Below are 21724 nucleotides of genomic sequence, written 5' to 3'. Positions count from 1 at the left end.
TGCTTTGCAATGTGTGAATATTGGATACTATTCTGAAGTTTAAAATAAAAACCGTGCTATTTGGTGGTACTCAAAGGGGTCCCACAGATACTTTACCACACAACGTTAAATACCTTTAAAGCTTATTGAATATTAATAACTGCTTTGTCACTACAGTGCAAATTCAAAGAGGGTATGAAACAAAAATAGATGTAAAGTACTATTTGCATGTATCTATCATTCTTTCTTCCCTCGCTCTCACAGTATGTGAGTTGTGTGTGAGCAGAGGGAGATATTGACTATCTTTATGACACTTACTCTCGGTTTGGTCATTTGTCTTAGTTTCTGAAGCGAGATTCTATACAGCTGGTAAAATTATTCATAAGTGATGAGCGAAAGGAACCAGGAAGTTGAGGTGTACAACTTGTAAATAGGATCAGGAGTTCTGATTATCCATTTCAGGAGCCTTATTCAATTGGTAATTCTATTTGAACAGCTCATCATTTGTTGACCCTTGAAGTTCGGGGCATGTCAACAGAAGATTTTTTTTACCCCAAGCAAAAATCTGAACACAGATCAGACTCAACCCTTAGTATAAAAAGGACAGTTCTCTAACTAACCTCAATGACCAAGCTCCAACAAAATTACTTACTAAGTTCAGTAATATTCAATATGAAGGACTTCATGGAAATTTCAGGATATCAATCCAAATATTCTGGATGTAAGGAAAGTAACATCTAAGTTGGTCAATGACCAACAGTCTCAGGTGGACTGTGAGGTTTTTAGGATTTAAGGTTATGTTTATGCCCAATTTTTTTCTGTATAACGTGAAAAGGAGATGGGAAGGTACATGAAGAGAGATTGCTATAATGTGGAAGGATATGGTTGACTTTTAGAGAGACTCCGTATATACAGCTTGCACTATTTTGCACAGCATTTAATTAACTTATTTGTAGTTCACTTTGCATTTTGAATTGTTCTTGACACGTTATGCCTCCAAATGACAATACCTGAACATTACCAAGGTCAATTGATTGCTTAAGGTAAACTCTGATACACTGAAAGATATTGGTGTTTCAGCTTGTTTTCGAATGACATGAATGGATAACCATCATTGTAATGGAATTACAAACCACTTATTGAGTGTTGTACCTTTTGTTTAGCTCATACATTATTGTGCTTCTTTTAGATCAATGAAAATTGGATTCTTCCAGTTAGAAATTGCTTAATTTGTGTAAACCTTGACTGATTCATAAAATTGATTGTTACTGTAGAACTGAATGAACACTCAGCAAGATAAAGTCTAGTCAGTCTCATTGGTGTTATGTGTGAAGCATCCAGTCAATTTCAAGTCAAGCTGTTATCAAACGGCTAGTGTTATGTGTGAAGCATTCAGTCTGTTTCAGGTCAGGCAGTTATTATAAAAAGGCTAATAATGCAGTCAATTACAGGCCTTTATAACAACAACAAGAAATCAGCCTGCAGCCTAACTTAAGTTCAGAGCAAGAATTCAGATATTTATGAATTCATAATTAAAAGAATGGCCTTAAGATCAAAAGGGGCATTCTCACCACTGTAAAAATGCTGCTTTAAGCCTAAATGGACAGTTCTTTAAACGAAACCGCACACTAATGTGAATTTATGAGCATGTTTTGGAGGACTTGCAATATATTAAATTAATTCCAACATGAAATGTGCTATGTCAAATGCAAGGATCATCATTATTGTTATTATATGCAATTACTTTCACCACTCATTTTTATATCATATAACAGGTTTACTTTCATTATTGATCTGTTATACAAAAAAATGGAAATAAAATGTTTTAAAGATAATTGTTAGAAACAGCATCTTGTATTCTGACTGAAGCGAATCTGAGAGAATGCTGGAACACTTGAAATATTATTAAATAGTTATTATACAGCTGTTTCCCATTTGCTCACAGGGCAGGAGGGAAGATCTGAGGAATACTGTGAATCATCCCCAGGCTACCCTTGGTACATGCCTCCATGTCAGTTCAGAACAACACTGAACATGCAGGTCATCTGAGGGACATGTGAATATTTCATGTCAACTTTGTTTGCCTTGTATTATGATTGTATTTTGTAATTTTTATTGGTTACAACAGTAGAATGGGAGAACATCAGCTTTGCAACACTACATTGGGCTAGACTGAGATTTTAAGCAAACGGCAACATCCCTAAAGTTGTGTTGTGAGGCATGGTGTTTTTTCAAAAAAAAACAGCTTTGATTTCAATGGAGAGATAGTGATCTATCTATCTATCATAGTTGGAAATGTCATTTTGCTTGAAAAGATTAAATAGTCTGCAGAGTCCCGGATAGGGATGTTTTTCAACTGATTTTTATTTGTTAATACATGGGATTTGTGTGCTTTTATTTTTAGGCTGACCCTTGTGTGTGGCTTGGAGAACACTCTGAGCTTGCTCAGCGCATTGCAAAAGCTAGACGGGAATTCTTTTATGGAATATTAGAACCACAATTCAAAGGTAAGAGTCCAAAGCAGGTAGCATTACCGACAAGAAATACATGTTTATGAACATGAACGTTGTAGGACACTTCTGCCAGCTGAAGTTCTACTGTAGGGCAACATGGCAATAGGGATGGAGGCAAATGGCAGATGCCACACATTGAACTCACGTTCTAGGCTGACACTCCAATGCAGCACTGCGTTGTTGGAGGTGCTGTCCTTTGGATGAGACATTAACCCGACATTCTATCTGCCTGTTCAGGTGAATATTAAAGATCACACAGCACTACTCAAAAAGAGAAAGGAGTTTCTCCTGGTATCTTGGCCAACAATCCCACAGATAAAATTGATTATTCACTTCATGCTGTTTGTTGGACCTCGCTTTGCGCAAACTGACTGCTGCATTTGCCTACAAAATACACAGTCATCACACTTTACAGTAAATCCACTGAAGCGCTTTGAGGCATGCTTCTGACATGAAATGTACTACATCAATGCAGGGATCATTATTATTATTATGTACGTTCATTTTCAACACTCATGTGTTATACCATATAACCTCAATTTAGCTTGATGTTTCACTTCCGAATATTCTTGCAGCTAATGCTAAAAATGAGCATTCACCAACTGATGTTGCAACCAATGAAACACGAGAGAACAATTTGAAGGTACATTCTACTGATGGACCTTCTGGGGAGCAGCAGCACAGTGTCAAAGAGAGCTCAACTGAGATTAGTGTTGTGAAAGCCACATCTTCTTCAAATGGGACTTCAAGAGAAAGTGAACCAAGAACCACAAGAGCGAATAAGTACTCGGAGACTGATCTGGATGCTGCACCAATCAGGTGTTATCAGGAAACCAACCTGGACGAAGTCATGGCAGAAGATAATGTAACGAGTCCAGAACTACCAGGACAAAGTAGCAGCATTCATCATTCAACAAATCCTGATGATAGTGCTCAGATTGATCGTGATGTTGATTTCGTCAGCCGCTTGCCAGCCGGAACTACCGGTAATCTGCATGAGTATGGAGACAAGCTGAATTCTGATGCTGCAGGAGATGAGGTGTTTTCACAACCTGAGTCTGCAACTGACAACAGGTAATCTAGCCTTTCAAGGTTTGGTCATGTTATTTGTGCTTGATGTTATGATTTATAAACAAAAGCACTGGGTTTATTTTGTTAAAATGTAAACTGTAGCATTGCCCTTTAAGCGTAAGTTTTTATTTCAGTGGATAAGCCAGAGGTAAAGCTTCTTACCTATGAGGAAAAAAATCATGTTGCAATTTTTAAGAGGTTCTGAAGGTTTGTGCTTTATGACGAAGCAGATTAGAATGTTTTGAGGTCTCAGTCCTGCTCCCCCCTCGCTCACCCTCCCTTCCTACCCCTGACTGCCTAGAATCAGAGGTGAGGAGTTACTGAGCTGCAAGAATATAAACCAGCATTCCCTGTTCAGGATCTCAGCTACTAAAATGTGATTATCGTCAAATTTAATCCTTTTATAAATGTGATCTATTGTCCCACAACTAAGCAGATTTTCCAATGCCCTTAAGTACAGAGAAAAGTGTTGCACTTCAATTTAATATGAAAACTTAAAGGTGTTCTACTAAATTGCCATCTGGTGTTGTCTGTGCACCTACAGGAATCTCACATTTTAACTGTTCCTGTATCTTATATTCTGAAACTGCTGGTCATCCTGAGAGCAGCCTGTTAGAATCAGCTACCCACTGATATCATTGAAGTTTCTGCATAATAATTTAGTAAATAGCGTGGATGGGCTGTCATGTCATAGCATGCACAGTTCATGACATTGCTCTCAGTCACTGAATTTCTGACATGGTATTTAGTCCTTTTATGCCCAAAATAAGAGCTTAACAAAGTTTCTGTTACGTGCAGTCACTGTATATTTGTAGGTGAATTTCTTTAACGTTAGCTTGCAAAATTCCCTGCAAGATGGGTTGGGAGGGATGGGGTTTAAGCAATATACAGTTTTATCCTTTGAAAACGTTTGACACAGAAAAATATTTGGATCTAGAACAGGCAATTCTGAATCAAGAAACATTCTCTACACTCTTGCCATTTGTATGCAGAATTTTTAATTTTTTTTAAGTTGTCCAATTTTTTCGCCTGCCTCTATTGAAGAGACTCTATCTTGCTGGACTTTACTTTCCACAGGCACTGGCTGCCTGAGACATCACTGATGCTTTCTTCATGTGTGATCCTAGACAAGCTGTTTGGCCATGATTACATGTCCACTTTCCAGCAGGGCTCTGCCTGTATAGTGATCAGGAATGGTATCTCTGGGATTTGTTTTCCTCTCCCTCTTCCTGGACGATGAGACCAATTATAGTGGTTCACCGCTGCTCTGGCAGAGATCAGTTAAACCCAGCATTCAAATGTCAGACTGTAAGGCTTTGTGCTACATCTTTAGCCACTGGGCATCATGGAGCATTAATTTCATACTGGGTTTTAGAATTTTGCAGTCTATACTAGTGGATAGAAGACTCTGAAATATTAAAGAAAGAAAGTAATTGCTTGCTGATTGGTCCTCTGCAAAATTGTCCTTGGAAGCATTGCAGCATTATTAAGAGCTACCTCTTGTTACTTTATTAGAAAATCCTGAAAAATGTAGCAGATAAGATCTATTTCATCTCTTTACCTTCGTCCCTCCCCCTCCAGATCACCAGACAGAGATGTCAAAAACATGCTTCCCTCTATTGCCTCAATTTATATTGTCCGTCGCTTGTCTGAGGATGGTACTGATACTTTCAGCAAACAGTTTGAACGCATCTTGGAGTCTCATCGTGCCAAAGGCACATCTTATACCAGCCTGGACTCAGTGGATGTTCTGTCATCTCCAGCTCGGAACCATGAGAATTATTTCACCTTTGACTTGCCAACTCTGACTCCAGCAATCCAGGAACAGATTAAAGAGAGTGCCCGACTAATTGAACAGAATTTTTTGCCGTGCGCTCATGCTCATGATGAATCATGTGCAACTTCTACCCATGGTTCTGACTGGCCAGGTAGCCCCAGGCGCAAAGAGATAAGAGCGCAGAGAAATCAAAATGTCAGTCCGATGGTGGTTTACAGTAAATCTGAGAACTTACTGACCAGGTGCCAGCTGTACAGAGAGGACAACTTTATCAAAGTGGAAATAGAAGATAACGATGAGCGAAAATCTGATTTCTCTTCCAGGTAGGTCAAATCATTCTGAATTGGACATCAATGTGAGTTATTAGGTGATAATGTTTGCAGAAGCAGCGGGGAGTGGGTTCATCTTACTGTTTCCTTTCATAATAGCAGATCTTGGGTTTCAAATCTCTTCCATGCCATGTTCTCCGGTGTAAATAAGATTGGGGACACTACACATGGTCAAAGAGAAAAAAAAGTTTGTTTTAAAATTTTCTACATCAATAAATATAATTGTATGCCATATTGTTCCAAAATCTTCTGATACATTTCACCAATAACTATGATGTTAGGTACATACACATTTCTCCATACTATATGGGTTCTTGTTTTGGGTTGAGAATGTTCCTCATGACTTCAGTAATGAAGTGAGTTCTTAGCTTTCACTGCATCATAAATATATGCTTCGCTGTCTACTGAGTATCTTGCTGCAGATATTTTGATCTATGGGCATTAGTTTGCATCGGTATGCTTCTTCAACACCACAGTTTAAATAAAAATGTACAGATGTCTGGAATCAGTACCTTCTTTTTTTACTTCATGTGAAATCGATTTTGAGGTGTGAGCTACTTCACTGTACGAAAAATACAAGAATGTTTTCCTCTCCTATATTGGATGTGTGCCTCACTCTCATCTGTTTGATGTGCTTTTCTGCCCCTAAAAGAAGAGCAATATCTTCCTAAGCACTATTGGTTTGGAGAAGAACCAGGTGTGCATGATTCCTTTCATCATAACCTCAGCCACAAGTGCTGTCACTGATGCTTAGACATGACTTACATCAATGTAGTGTGTGCTTAGCAACAAAGTATGCAAAAATACTGTGTAACATAGGTGGTTCCCTTTTATACTTTCATACCAGTTGCTTGACATTTCTGATCAGTCCATTTGTAGAAACAGTTTTGAACTTTAGCTGAAGCTTTATCTGAATTTTTCACAGGAAATTTAGAATAAAGAATGAATATTTCCCAGTGTGCCTTTCCAACATTCCAGAAGATTTGCCCCAATTATATTGCAAATATTTCAACAATGATCTGTTTCCAAGGAAGAATACTACAGAGGAACACATTCTACAAAACTCACCTGGAGTCACCATTTATTAGCATTTTATAATGGCATGCATGAATTTATGATCAGCTTTGAAACAACGTTGCATGCATAAGCCATAAGACAAAAATAATTAGTCGGGCCCTCACCCAACCCCAAGTGCCTTCCTCCGTAAAGACCACCCTCCGTAAAGAAACACCTTGATGTCTGCCCTAAATTTCTCTTCAGCCCCTTTTGCCCTCTTGTCCTGCTGCCTTAGCAAATCTTCTGGAGTGTTGGAGAGGGATGCTGGTAAATATTCATCGTTTTCAAAATTTCGTCATGAAAAATTCCAGCAATGCATAGATTTGAGATTTGAATGTTTTACTTTACGTCGAGCGCTCTTTTCTATCCCTTAAATTGGATTCTTGCCATAGTTATGCCATTATCTGATATTGGATAGCGATCTCTTCTGAAAGTACCATGTAGACTGCAAACTTCAACCAGTGATCAATCTATCTTCTCCATCACTATTCTAATCATTAATTAAGTATAAAATTCTAGGCATAGTTTAGGCCACTGAGTATAGTAACAGGATATTGACTGCCAAGAAATAACTAAATACAGTTAGAAATCTGGGGAGTGTGTTGTGTGCAGTGGGGTGGGGTGGGGGTGGGGGGTAGGTTTTTGCTGACTAAGACGCGATAGGTGGAAAGGGTCACTGGAATGAAAGACCAAAAACCAGAGCATGGAAATGATGGAAATTAATTATTGAACAAGTGAATTATTGAACAAGTGAATTATTGAACTCGTGAACCATTGAACTAGTGTACATTTGCATATCAGCTATTCATAGCATCTATCACAAAATAAAATGACATTAGACAGTTCAGCTCTGACCCACTTCACTGTACTGCTAAGGTATAAGATTTTGATTTATATCTTAATAATTCGTATGACTGATTATCACACTATTAACCACAGTGCTCCCATCAACAATTGGTTAATTTACCAGCAGGAGTGAAATGTCTCTGGAATTCCTATTTGCTTGTTCAAGCAACAAAGTCTGACACTTAGCATTGCTGTTCACAGCTTCTGGCTCCTGAGATGAAAGCATTTAGGTTGGAATGTAGTAAGAAGCACAGCAGTAATGGCCATATTAAGCCAACAGACATTTCCTTTCAGTTCATGAAAACCCTTGCCAATCTGTGAAATTAGAGCCAGTGAGTTCCTCAATCACCTGCTGTCTCAGGCATACAGTGTCATCTCCATTTGCTCTCTCCTCTACCTCCATAGTGCAGGTGTCCTAGAAACCGTTCTGTCTGAAAGGCTCATTTTGAGTTCTGTAGGGCTGCATTGTGCGAGGAAGATTACATTTTCACTTTCAACAACAATAACAACTTGCAGTTATATTGCGCCCTTCTTGCAGGGTAGTGTCCCAGAGTGCTTACTTTCAGTTATTTCAGTATGATGGAAGCAGTATTGATTGTGTTTCTGACAAATTAGAATATGGCAAATTTCTGATTGTTTTTGTGTGGAATGTCTGGAAATGGCACGCGATACCCATTTATACAGTGCAGATTTATACTGTTAACAGAGGACATTATATACGCTGGCAGAAAAGTGGGTAAGATAGAGAGAGTGAGGTGGATTGCTGCAGGCATTACAGAAACTGCCAGATATTCCCAAAATGTATCCGCATCGTCATATGTAACAAATGGGTGAAGGAAGACGATAGAAAGATACTGTCAATGTCAAGAGCTTGTTCAAAATGATCGTAACAAACAAGAGGAAGGTTCAGAATGGAACAGAAAGAAGACAGTGGAGCCTTTCAGCCTGGAAGCTGCAATAAGCCAGAACTCAGGTGGAACACAGCAGTACATCAGGCTCAGAGGAGGAGGCACTTGGGGTTGGGTAAGGGACCGACTACTTCTTTTTGCCTGATGGCTTATGCATGCAACGTTGTTTCAAAGCTGATCATAAATTCATGCATGCCATTATAAAATGCTAATAAATGGTGACTCCAGGTGAGTTTTGTAGAATGTGTTCCTCTATAGTATTCTTCCTTGGAAACAGATCATTGTTGAAATATTTGCAATACAAATTCTAGTTGCATGTTGCGTAGTCTATGATTTGGATGGAGATGGCCTGTTGCACACACTTACCCAGACCTTTCTCTCACTTTCAGCTGCTGCTGGGCTATCACCAGAGAGGGAAGAGGAAGTGACGATGGTGATTCCAGGTGAGAAATGATCTTCAGCTCACTGACCTGAGAACAACCACTGTCTCCCATTACCAGGCAGCAGGTTGTTGACCAGCGAGGTCAGGACATGTAATAAGAGCAACAGAAATAGGAAGAGCTAAGTGTTGGTGTGAAGAGTGGACCTGCAGACAACCATTCACACTGCAGTGATGTTGGCACTTTTCCTCCACAGTGACAAAGGCCTGATCTGTAAGATGATCCATAATAAGTGTTTATCAAAGATTTATTTCATCTCACTCGTCAAAAATAAATGCACAGTTCAGCTTGTGTGACCTCTCCCAGGATGTTGTTTCCCCAGTCAATTGGTTAAACCAGTCTATGAGGCCTTCATTACCCTTCCCAGTTCCTTCTGAATGGAAATGGCATGTCAGCCTTCACTCAATGAGGACAATCAACCAATCCACTCTAGCCACAAATCCAGAAGTCACTGGGAACACTCAGCAGGTCAAGCAGCATCTATGGAGAAAGGACAGTGAGTCAACATTTCGAGTCCACGATCCTTCGTCTAGCCACTATGTAACTATACACCAGTAAGAGTAAATGGACAGTAAACGTACGCATGTATCAGAGAATTAGAGATTTCCACACCAACATAATGTACTTATGCATTCACAGCCTGGTTCAAAACTGTTGAAAGTCATAATGTGAGATAAGAATGAGAGTGAGTGTAATGATGCGCAAACTGTGACAAAAAAATCTGACCAGGGGATACACACATACACCACAGTTAATCAAAGAATGAGATGTAATTGGAGAGAGAAGATAAATTGAGGCTCAGGCTGGGTAAAGAGGGACTAAATGAAATTAATTGTCTATTTGTAAAATTAATTACATAGAACCTTAAATCTAAATGAATCAGATCTGCCCTCAAATAATGAATTGGACCAGAGCTTTTGATCCATTGTTCTATGAATATCGTTCTGTTTCCTGGGAACTTTGTTTGGTGATAATATCGTGTTTCTAATTCTGAGGACCAGAATGAAAGGAGAGGCTATTATACAGAGAAAGTCCAGAGAAGAGTTACCTGGATAATTTTAGGATTTGAAATTCTGAGGATACACTAATAGAACTGGACTTATTCTTGTTGAAGATGCGAATACTATAGTGAGAAACCAGCCAAACCAGGAGGTTATCAATATGTTAGATTATTGGACAAAACCCGGTTATCCCCCAGTGCCTTCGCCTTGCTTCCTCCCTTTCCTCCTTCAAGGCCGGTCTCAAGACCTTTCTCTCTGACCGTGCCTTCAGCTCCCCTCTCGACTCCCTACCCCCTCCTCGCTCCCTCCCTTCCCTCCCCTCACCCTGACCATTTCCCCCTTGCTCGGGTCCTGACCCAACTGTCCAGCGCCTTGGGACGTCCTCCCAACATGAAAGGCGCTCTATAAATGGAATCTTGTTGATCTCATTTGAAGGCAAGAGGACATTTAAAACTAGCTTGAGAAATCAGCCATCAGAATGTTTTTTTTCAACATGATGTTGGATAATCTCATCAAAAGCAATAATGCTACGATAAATCGTTTAAAAGGGCAAATAACTGGTGAAAGTTCTTGGGTTAAGTATATTAACGCCTACCTTTATTGGAATTAAATTATAAAGAGTAAGTCCCAGATATCAGATCCACAAAGGTCCTTTAATTAGGTGATTGATGCTCCGATCTATATAGGAAGACAGAACAAAATGAAGAAAAGATCTTTGGTTTTAGTCTGCGGGAATCCTGGCTCCTTAATAGCATTAAATATTTCACCAGTCTTTTATGTGTACAGACAGGTTTGGAAATTCTCATTGATATTCTGCTGCTTAGAATGCTTATTTGCTTTTAGAAGCTGATATAAATGGCAGCTGTGAGTGGGTTTGAGTCGTTCATTAAATGTGTTCGGAAATTTATAAACACCCTGTATTAAAGGGAGGGGGAAAACCCATGACTTCAGTTCCTGGCATTCAGAACAAAACTCCTTAGAAACTAACAACTCTGACCTTGGAGGATGGGTACTGGAACATTGTGGCAGACTGGATGAAAGCAATAGTGGTGAGTTTGAGGCAGATTCAAATGAGTTTTTTTTAAAAATATTCAATTAGTAGCAATTTTCTTTCTATCATGAAAATTGCAGGTTTGGGATAAGTTAAAATTGTATCCTTCTGCGGGTTTTGTGAGGAAAATAGATGTAACCAAGGATATATTTGCAATTAAATAAATGTTGGTTCTGATTGGAATTGTAACATTTTAAATAATAAACCTCAAACATTGATAATGGGAGAAATAATTTGGGGGAAGGTTACGGTGTTGATGGGATGATGATCATTTCGCCTTTTGATCATATCGCGTTTATCATGGAGCTCCACAATTTTGTGTTTGATGTTGTGTAGTTTGAATTCTGGCTGAGGTTTAGGCTAGTGATGGAGGTGAAGGCCACAGAATTTCTGGTCTGCTGAGTTCTGCTGAGATAATCTGATGAAATTGGAATAAGTACTGGCTGGACAGAGTTTTTTTAAACTTATCCAACTCTGATTGAGTTCTGTTCCAATGAATTAATGAATGCAGGTTCTGGACTCAGTACTTGCCAAACTCCAGAAGGATCAAGGCATGAGGTGAGCTTATTATTTGGGAAAAGAAATTGAAAATAAGATTGGGTTACTTAAGAGGAGAATGGAAGCTTGGATAGGGCTTTAATGAGGAATGATTCTGAAGTATGTTTAACGGCAAATGAACAGCAGTGTTATTTCACAGTAATCCAGCGCAGAAACATCTTTGTGCTAGTGAAGCTGAAAGACATTTCAAGGTGACCCTATTAGAACACACCCTGGTTGGTTTACTTATAGTATGGATCCACTGTGGGCTTGCTCTACACTGCAAGCATGGTGCAGGAAGCACACTGACGTCATTTGAGAAAGAAATATGTCAGCACGGCCTCTTGTGTTTAGTTTGTAATGAGCAGTGAGAGACATCAGCGGCAACATGACCAACTGGAAGGAGGACTGGCAGCCATTTTTTTTAAGATTCCGTAATAATGTTTTGATCTGAGGCACTGCATTGATAATTGTATTGGTGTCTGCCATGAATTGTTAGGGTTAGTCTAGTGGCAGGTTAGACTGAGATAGTTAGCACTGTAGCGAGTTGGACTATGGGGTTGACTTAATGATGGGTTAGACTGTGGGAATTAGTTTAGTGGTGCTTTAGACTATGAGGAATTATTCAGTAGTGGGTTAGTCTATAAGAATACATTAGTGGTGAGTTAGTGTATGGGGGTTTAGTTGGGATTTTAGACTAAGGGGTTTAGTTAGTGATGCGAGAGGCTATGGAAATTGGTGTTAGGGTTTGTAGTACTAACATTACATCTTAAAGAGACATCTCAGAGGAGACTTTATAAGATTATAAATAGATTTGAGGAAACTAAATCCAGAACAATACTTTCTGGTGTTCCAAGAGAGCAGAACAAAAGGACATAGTTTTAGTGTTGAAAAAGGCAATTTCAGGACAACAACAACAACAAGATTCCATTTATAAAGCGCCCTTCACGTCAGGAGGACGTCCCAAGGCGCTGCACAGTTGGGTCATGACCCGAGCAGGGGGGAAATGGTCAGGGTGAGGGGAGGGAAGGGAGGGAGCGAGGAGGGGGGAAATGGTCAGGGTGAGGGGAGGGAAGGGAGGGAGCGAGGAGGGGGAAGAGAGTCGAGAGGGGAGCTGAAGGCTCGGTCAAAGAGAAAGGTTTTGAGACCGGCCTTGAAGGAGGAAAGGGAGGAAGCAAGGCGAAGGCACTGGGGGATAGAGTTCCAGAGCCTAGGGGCTGAGAGGCTGAAAGCCCGACCACCGATGCTAGGGCAATTGGGGCGGGGGACGTGGAGCAGACCGGAGCCAGAGGAACAGAGGGTACGGGCGGGTAGGTAGGGGGATAGTAGGTTGGAGAGGTAGGAGGGAGCAAGGCCGTGAATGGCCTTGTAGGTGAGGATGAGGATCTTGAAATCAATCCTCTGGGGGATGGGGAGCCAGTGGAGGCGAGCGAGGGTGGGAGTGATGTGGTCCCGAAGCCTGGTGCGGGACAGTACACGAGCTGCAGAGTTCTGAATGACCTGCAGCTTGTGGAGGGAGGTGGCGGGAAGGCCGGCGAGGAGAGAGTTCCCATAGTCCAGCCTTGAGGTGACAAAGGCGTGGACCAGGGTTTCAGCAGCGTGAGGGGTGAGGTAATGCCGTAGTCTGGCGATGTTCCGGAGGTGATGGAAGGCGGTGCCAGTTGTGGCGCGGATGTGAGGGAGAAAGGACAGCTCAGGGTCGAACAAAACGCCGAGGTTCCTGACTGGCTTTGAGAGGTGGAGAGTGCAGCCTTGGATGCTGATGGTGTCGGCGCCTGAGGTGCGGAGGCGCTGACGTGAGCCAATCAGGAGGGCCTCGGTTTTTGCACGTTGAGCTGAAGAAAGTTGTCTCTCGTCCAGGACTCGATGTCGGACAGGCAGGCTGTCAGGACATCGGTGGTCGTGGAGTTGAGAGTAGAGGAGGAAAGGTAGAGTTGGGTGTCATCCGCATACATGTGGAAGTTAACTCCATGTCTGCGGATGATGTCACCAAGGGGGAGCATATAGAGGGTGAAGAGGAGGGGACCGAGGACAGAGCCCTGAGGGACACCACATGAGACAGTACGGGGGGTGGAGGAGAAGCCATTCGTCGAGACAAAGTGAAGACGGTGAGAAAGGTACGACCTAAACCACTCAAGGACAGTGCCTTGAAGGTTGAGGTGGGAGGACAAGCGGTGGAGTAGGATAGCGTGGTCGACCGTATCGAATGCTGCCGATAGGTCGAGGAGGACGAGGAGGCAGAGGGAGCCCTGGTCACAGATGGTCAGGATATCATTGGTGACCTTGACCAGGGCAGTTTCTGTGCTATGGGCAGCACGGAAACCTGACTGAAGGGGTTCGAAAAGTGAATGGGTGGAAAGGAAAGAGCACAGTTGGGAGGCAACAACTCTTTCCAGGACCTTGGAGAGAAAGGGGAGGTTGGAGATGGGTCGGTAGCTTGATAGCTGCGACGCATCAAGGGAGGGTTTTTTCAGGGTGGGCGTGATGGTGGCAGTTTCTAAGGGACAGACACCAGGAAGTCTTTCTTTACCCAGAGGGTAATCAATGACTGGAATAAGTTACCAGGAAGGATGGCTATAATACTAGTGATATCACCAGTGGGTAATCAATGACTGGAATAAGTTACCAGGAAGGATGGCTATAATACTAGTGATATCACCAGTGGGTCAGATCAAATGAGCCAAAGGGTTTTCTTTAACCGAATCGATTTTGTAATTACACTAGGAGATTAAAAACCTATCTCATAGATTGTAATGTATCCATTGATTTATTTGCATATACAGTATACAGGTCTGAAGTATCAGGCCATGTGCTACCACCTTTTCCTTTGTTCTCCTCCATGTACTCAGGTGTGGTTCACACTGTTACAGAAAACCAGCTCCAGGCATATTTGCATTGAATGACTCATTGTTACTTGGATTGTTCAAGTAAACTCTATCCTAGTTGTGGTTAAACACTCTTTACTATCGCCAAGGCAGTTTTATATACAAGACATTTTTCCACTTTCAAGGCATTTTGTTTTTAATTCTTACTGACCTTCATCCGCATAAACCACATACATCTGTGTTTTTAGAATTATTCCTCATTTATTTTTAAGTGTCCTAACACCCTACAATTCACAGACAATTGAAGGAGTTAAGAAAAGACAGGGCTGCGAGCATGTCCTGTTACTTGTCAGTTTAGAAATCTTTATACTGTAATTAAATGCGCCACCATCTGTGCTAAAGTTTATTTCACAGGCCTATCACCCTGTTACTAAAACAAATCTGCACTTCCTATTCACTTTGGTTGCCCTTATTTTGAAGCTGTGATGTTTTGTGAAGTGAGAATGAAAGATAAATAGGGAACAATGTTACAATAGAGATATTTAGAGTAACCTGTGACAATTGGCTGCCACATTTCACCCACAAATTACATAGTCAATCTACTTTGCAGTATATCCTGTGAAACGCTTTGAATCGTCTCAATGATGTGATAAAGTCCTATCGCAAATGCAAGGATTATTATAACTCTTTTTAAAGGAACCTAGTTAACATCAAAGCCAAATGTTGACTGAATTCTGAAGGTTTCTGAATTCAAAGAAACAGCTGGGCCTTCAAGACATCTTTGAAAGATTAAGCACCCCTATGGGACTTATTTTAAACAGAAAAGTTATACTATAAGCATCCTATATAAACGAGAAGTATTTTCGTGTGAGTGCCTATCTTTAGGGAACCTCAGTCCAAACTCATGTGAAAGAGGGAATTTTGGAGCTAGGACCCTTTATAAAATAAAATAGTCATAAAAGAATTATCATTAACTTTGACATCTTAGGTTTTACTGCTATTTTTAAACCAAATTGAATTGTTTAGCATCATTGTGAGTTATTTAGATTTGAGGAGTAGGAGTATTACAGTGGTCTTGTGTTACAATAATCACTGTGCCCCTGTAATTCAATGGGCTGACACTGATAGGCTCAGGACATGCCAGTCTGTTCTGATCAACTCAACTTTCAAACAAAATTATTTCCCCAAATATCACATAAGATGTTTAGGAAAACACTGGAACTATTTCATTTTAGCATTTAGCATTTATTATTATTATTATTATTTAGCAGGAGTCCTGATGGTTGGACTTTTCCAATATGTGACAATGCCTCATTGATCTTGGTGTTGCATTCATTTGTTTACAACCAATCTTTGAAACCAAGGAACCCTCTAATGAACTGAAAAGTGTCAGGTCCCCTCATTGAGGTCATTTGAATGGAATGTTGAGTGCACTGCACACAGTTGATATTGATAACATCACTATAATGCTTTAAATTAAGAGAAAATTATACGTAGTAATATAGTGACGTCTAGTGGTAGAAAAAGGTAAACGAGTCATTCAAGCTGATTTTCCTTTTCACTACACAGCATCGCATGAGAGGTTTAAATGATAAAGACCTTTCAGCCCACTTTCTCTTATCCTTCCAGAATTCCTGTTCTATCATCATATTAAGGTGATGGTTCACATTGTTGTCTTTGTGAAACGCTTTTACTTTCATGAGTGTTAAGTGATGGACAGACAATATGATTTGTGATTCTTGTGTTGGGCCTGATGTATTCAACTTGGTTTTTGTGGGGGGGTGTGGGGGGAGGGGGTTAGACTACTATTGTTAGAAAAATCGATTTAGCAGCATATTTTAGCCACTGAAATGCATTCGTAGGCCATGTGGAGCTGATCATGTGATATTCATTGATGTCAGTATTAGCATAATAATTTGGAAGCTATTTATTTCTGCTTCTCATGTAGTCCAGCTGAGATAATGGATAATGATCTGATCCCAGGCTCTACCACACTTTAGTTGGTGGCTTGTGAGAGTTGCCGGAGTGATTTGCAGTTTGTACTCCCACCCTATGGGTGAACAAAAGAAGGAACTGTAATGTACATCTAGCCATGTGTGAAGACATTTACGGTAAAGTGTGTATCTTTGATAAATAACAAGAATAATCCTTGCATATGATATAGCACCTTTCACCTCAGGAGAACATACCAAAGCATTTTACAGGATAGAGTATAACGTGTAGTGACTGTGTAAATGTGTATTTTGTAAACTTTTGACGATAGTTCCTGCATCTTTCTTCAAGTGGTCTGCTGAGCTTGTGCTGGGGCCTCAACAAACAGCATACTGAGCCAACAGGGGAATCCTTCTGCTCCATTGATTTAAAAACTTTGTTTAGGATATGGATAACATTGCTTAGTTAAAGAGGTAAAATGTATCTACAGGCTATTAGGTTCATGGTATTGCTCACAAATTGTAGCAGCTTGTCAACTTGAAATTGGGGAATATCTGCTGTATGCATTACTTTATTTGTCTCAGCTATGCCAGTAAGAAACTGGCCAGACAGCCGGCACATGAGGATGAAAGTACATGTTATGCAACACAAGTATTCTTCGATATTATCCTCATTTTTTATTACTCTTTAACCTTGTCACCCATTTGCTCCAGTACAGGAATCAGAAGGTGGAAAATCAGTGTTGCAAAACCTCTTGGTTAATCTGTTAGGAATATTAACGTGTCTGGCAGTGAATTTCAGACAGAAACTTAACCTTCAACTTCTGGTGTTCACAAACTGTCTGAGTTTAACAATCGTGTTGTCAGAGGTTGTTGGTACTATTGCACTGAATTATTGCTTTACACTACATTGGCAATCAAACTTTATCATTTCTGTGACAACAATATGGATCCAATTACAGGAAGCTGAAATACAAACGGGTCCCTTTAGTTTCCTCCACTGAGCTGTCAGTCAGTTCAGAATGAACGTCTCCATGTAGTAATGGATCAATCCTGACAGCTCATCCCCATCTTATCTGTCCTTAAACCCCATTGAAGACTTAGCTCTTTAACTGCACCTGTAGTCACCTTTCTCTTCTCCCTTGCTCAGCATCTAACCCTGCCCCTGTACAGCTCTCCGAGATGCTGTTCTATGTGAAGGGCATTGTATAAATGCAAGCAGCTGTTGTTTTAGTTACTGTATATTTCTCAATCAGAACTGTATGAGAATGCAATACATGCACTATGATAGGCAATTGTGGCCAGCAAAATAATCATAGAAATAACACAATGTGTAGATTTATGCCATAAATCAAGAAATATTCAATCAAGAAACATTTATTTTGTTCAGCACATAACATTAGAGTAACTGCACACCATTTGCATAGAGGTCTTGCTCAGTATCTATACAAGATTGACGTGGAGTCCTGTAGCTCAGTGGTTAGAGCACTTGCTTTGTAAGCGAGAGACCTGTGTTCAATTCCAGGCAGGGCAAAACCTTGGGCAAGTTTCCTTACTCCACACGCCTAATAATAATCCCTCCAAAACTAAAAACAATATTAAATTGGTCATTTTCAATCTACGACTGTTTGTGGGACACTGCTGTGCGCAATTGGTTGCTGCGTTCGCCCACAAATATACAGTCAATTCACTTTACAGTGTGTTCTGTGAAGCGCTTTGGGACGTCCTCCTGACGTGAAAAGCGCTATATCAAATGCAAGGATTATTATTATTATTATTGTTAGCTTGCTACAGGATTTCCACCAGAAATCCTAAAGAAATCTCAGATCAGCAGTATTCTCAAATGCTAACTTTGACAGATAGTCTCACCCAGTTTATACTCTTACAGGTACAGGAGTTAGTGTTGAAATACACAGATAAGAATAATGACAAAGCATACCTAGTGCACAGCGTATGGTTATAACTAATGTTACCTTTCACCCAGTGTGTCCTGTACATGTACGGCAGCTGGTCATCAGTCAAGTAGCACAAACAGGAATAAATATTATTATTATTATTATAATTAATATGATAGCTACCTTATCTTTTTGAATAGTGCCATGAACGCTTTAACGTCTGTCTAAACAGGCAGAAAGGATCTTGGTTTAACGTCTCATCCAAAGGATAGCCCCTCCCATACTGCAGTGCTCAACCAGTACTGTATTAGAGTGTCAGCCTAGACTGTGCGTTCAAAGTTCTAGCATGGGGTTTGAACCCACAGTCTTCTAACTCAGAGGTAAGAGCGTTATCAACTAAGCCAGGCTGGCACCTCTTTTGTTTGAGGTGTATGTTGTTCCTGTCTGTTCTAGCAACTGAATTTGCTCAAAAGTGTGATTTTGCCCACTGTGTTAAATGGCTTTAAAAGGATAGACAGTATTTGATTCCACTAACCAGGGCTCACCTCCACTAGACTAATACTTCACACTATTGCCAAATTCTCCAATATTACTGTGAATGAGTCATTTGGAGTCATTTTCAATATGTTATGCCTCAAATAGCAACTTGCATTTATATAGCGCCCCTCTCGCAGGGTAGTGACACTGGCGGAGCCTCTGACGCTGAGCCACAGGGAGGGGGAGATGACCGTAGGCACAGTCGAAGAGGAAAGTCTTCTGGCGCGACCTGAAGATGGGGAAGGAAGTGATAAGACGGAGTGATAGAGGAAGAGTGTTCCAGAGTTTCGGGGCATAGCAGCTTTCCTCTTTTCCCTGGGACTCTCATTATGCCCTAAAACTTTGAAGAGTAAACTGTGATGAGCAGTAAATGACTTGTACTGTCAGTGTTTTACTGCCCTGCAACATTCTCTATGTTATGTCTATTGTAATACATTATTATTTTCATATTGTACCTTATTATCCCAATCCTCCCAATTCATGACAGTAGTTCAAGCTGTTCCATCAAAAAGTGCCTACACTATTGCATACTAATTTCTTCATGCTTGTTATAGTTCTGGCTTCCTAGCCATTATTATAAAATCCACGGCTTTTATCGCACAGTGCCTCTGATTATAGTCCCTCAACCCGAACCATATTGTACCATTGGCTGTCATTCTACTGGATAGAGCTTCCATAGGTGATGCGATTGGTATGTTAATTAATTTAAAAATTTAATTGAATCTGTGAACAAGACCACGGATAGAATTAGCTGCCAAGAAATGATTCTGTTGGCTTGACCATGATGCGTGGGAGGACTGATGGGTATTGCACTATCCTTTCTGACAGAGATGTTCAGAACATTGAGACCAAATACAACGAGAAACTGTTTCTTCAGCTTTGCCAAATCCCACCCACAATCCTTTCCGGAGGCAAACACAGCTTTAATTGATTCATGATCAGAACATCTGGAAATAGGTTATTTTTCATATTGTTATTTCTCTGTATTTTACTTTTCTTGCCTCTTGTTCCTTTATTAGGCATACACTCGTGCAATGCTAGTTAATCTGCCATGTTTAGTGCAGCCCAGCTAGAAGGGGCTGATTGAAAATGATTCCATTACATTTTAAACTAGTGTCTGTGTGGAACAGAAAGTGGAGTTTGAAATGAGTTATGAATATCAAAAATTGAACCTAAGAGAAAGAGAACTGCTCCAAACATAGAGATGTCAATTTAAGGAATAGATTATCTCCCAGTACAGGGTATGTAGATTTGGTTGAAATGTACTGAGATTCCTGATTCACCAGATGATATAAACTGAGTATCACAGCAAGGGAGGGCCCAGACATTCTTGAATCACAATGTAACATTAATTTGATACTATGCTTTCTAAAGCATCTTATAATTTTGCCCGAAGGCATCCAAAACTGAACTGATGTTTGAATTTGACTGGGCGTTTCCAGACAATTTTGTTCAATTGAAGTCAATGAGGTGCATTTGTGCTGGTAAGTCTTGTTAAGTCTGTTTAATGAAGAAGCATTCTTTATGTTCAGAAACGACATTTCTGATGTGCAGTGATGCAGTCTGACCTGATTGTATTGTTACTTCAACACAGAAAGGTCGGCTGAATACAAACCAGCAATACAGCTTCAAAATTAAAGTACTGAAACTATTTCTCAGTGTTAATATAAACAAAAGAAAGCATTGGCTTCACTGGATATAGCAATGACCAGACCAAATATGCAGCAGCCCTCCAACCTGCCAAGGATATAGCTTTAGGGTCAAATCCTTTTGGCTGAATCCAGTCTTGTGATTTGTATGTGCTTAAACTAAACATAATAAAGAACTTTAATTCAAGGGCTCGTGTAGTAGGTCATTATTACTGAATTTATTTGAAATAGTTTGAGGTTTTCCAGATATCAACTACAACTCCTAGCATACTTTTCTTTAGGCTACCAGTGGTCTGTGTGAACATCATATTATTATTATCATGGATGCAGTGTGAGTTGCTTCAATGGAAATACTGTGTTGCTAATCGTCTTACTTCAAAGTATTTGCAAATGTAGGAAAGTTAATGTTGAAGTTTCGGTGTAAGGGCAGGTATTCATTGAGGTTCTGTTAAGATAACTCGTGCTAATTTATTCACAATAATTTAATTGGTCCCCACCATGACCATCTTTCCATCACAGCAATTCAGTGTCCAGTGTCCAGGCCTCAACCACCCTTTCTGGAAAACTGTTCCCCTCGTTGATTACCCATTGGGTACAGAAATGCTTTCTGGTTGGTATTAATCCAACCATGTTATGACGCATTAAACACCAAGCATTGCACATAAAACAATTCTCAGTGACAAGAAAGTAAGAATTGCAATGGTTGTGTTGACCAATGATTGAACTTTGATAATAATAATAAGCCTTGCACATGATAGAGGGCCTTATCATGTCTTCTAGACGTCTCAAAATGCTTCACAGAATACACTGTAAAGTGAATTTACTATATTTGGGTGAAACGGCAAACAAAAACTTTATGACTCACTAAATGAAGATCCTTGGATAAGGCCTTTAGGGTATTATTTTCTATATTGTACTGCTTTTATTATACTAGTGGTTTTATATTTGTGAGTTCTGTGTTCATGTGACAATATACACTGCTTTATCTTCATATACTCATTTGAAAGACATGAATGTAATCGATGAATTGTTATGCTTTGTAATACGATACTTTGGTGCCTAGCCTCATCTGTGCCCTTGTAACACATTATAAATCGTTGCCAAGTTCCATGAACAGTACTCCAGTACACTTACAGCTGTCAGTTCATTTTTTGTTTCTAATTTAAAAAAGCTTTTGCACGTAATGGTGGATGTTCAACTCGTTGTTCAGGAGTAATTGCAGATATAAACATACCTGAGAACATGCAACATGTTCTCTTCACTTCCTTTACAAATGTTATCTGTGTGTTGCAATAGAGCACATTTAGATGCAAGAGAAACAATTATTAAAATCACTTGACAGCATCAAAGCCATTTCTTGTTCAAATGTGCTGCCATTC

At 40.1% G+C, this 21724-nt stretch overlaps 1 protein-coding gene across 4 annotated transcripts in view; it reads left to right on the top strand.

Moving 5' to 3' along the window:
- Positions 1–21724, top strand: part of LOC103181165 (PH and SEC7 domain-containing protein 1) — a 58113-nt gene that overhangs the window by 11972 nt on the left and 24417 nt on the right. For 2 of the 4 annotated variants that reach the window (XM_007897439.2, XM_007897431.2), the window contains exons 4-7: positions 2384–2486; positions 3068–3566; positions 5145–5663; positions 8869–8922. In XM_007897439.2, coding sequence (XP_007895630.1) covers positions 2384–2486; positions 3068–3566; positions 5145–5663; positions 8869–8922 — 1175 coding nt within the window. The remainder of the gene's footprint in view (positions 1–2383; positions 2487–3067; positions 3567–5144; positions 5664–8868; positions 8923–21724) is intronic. The other 2 variants (XM_007897454.2, XM_007897465.2) reach the window with 2 other exon arrangements.

This window comes from Callorhinchus milii, unplaced genomic scaffold, assembly GCF_018977255.1.
Source record: "Callorhinchus milii isolate IMCB2004 unplaced genomic scaffold, IMCB_Cmil_1.0 Scaffold7, whole genome shotgun sequence".
NCBI lineage: Eukaryota > Metazoa > Chordata > Chondrichthyes > Chimaeriformes > Callorhinchidae > Callorhinchus > Callorhinchus milii.
This window is presented reverse-complemented; position numbering and strand designations above follow the sequence as displayed.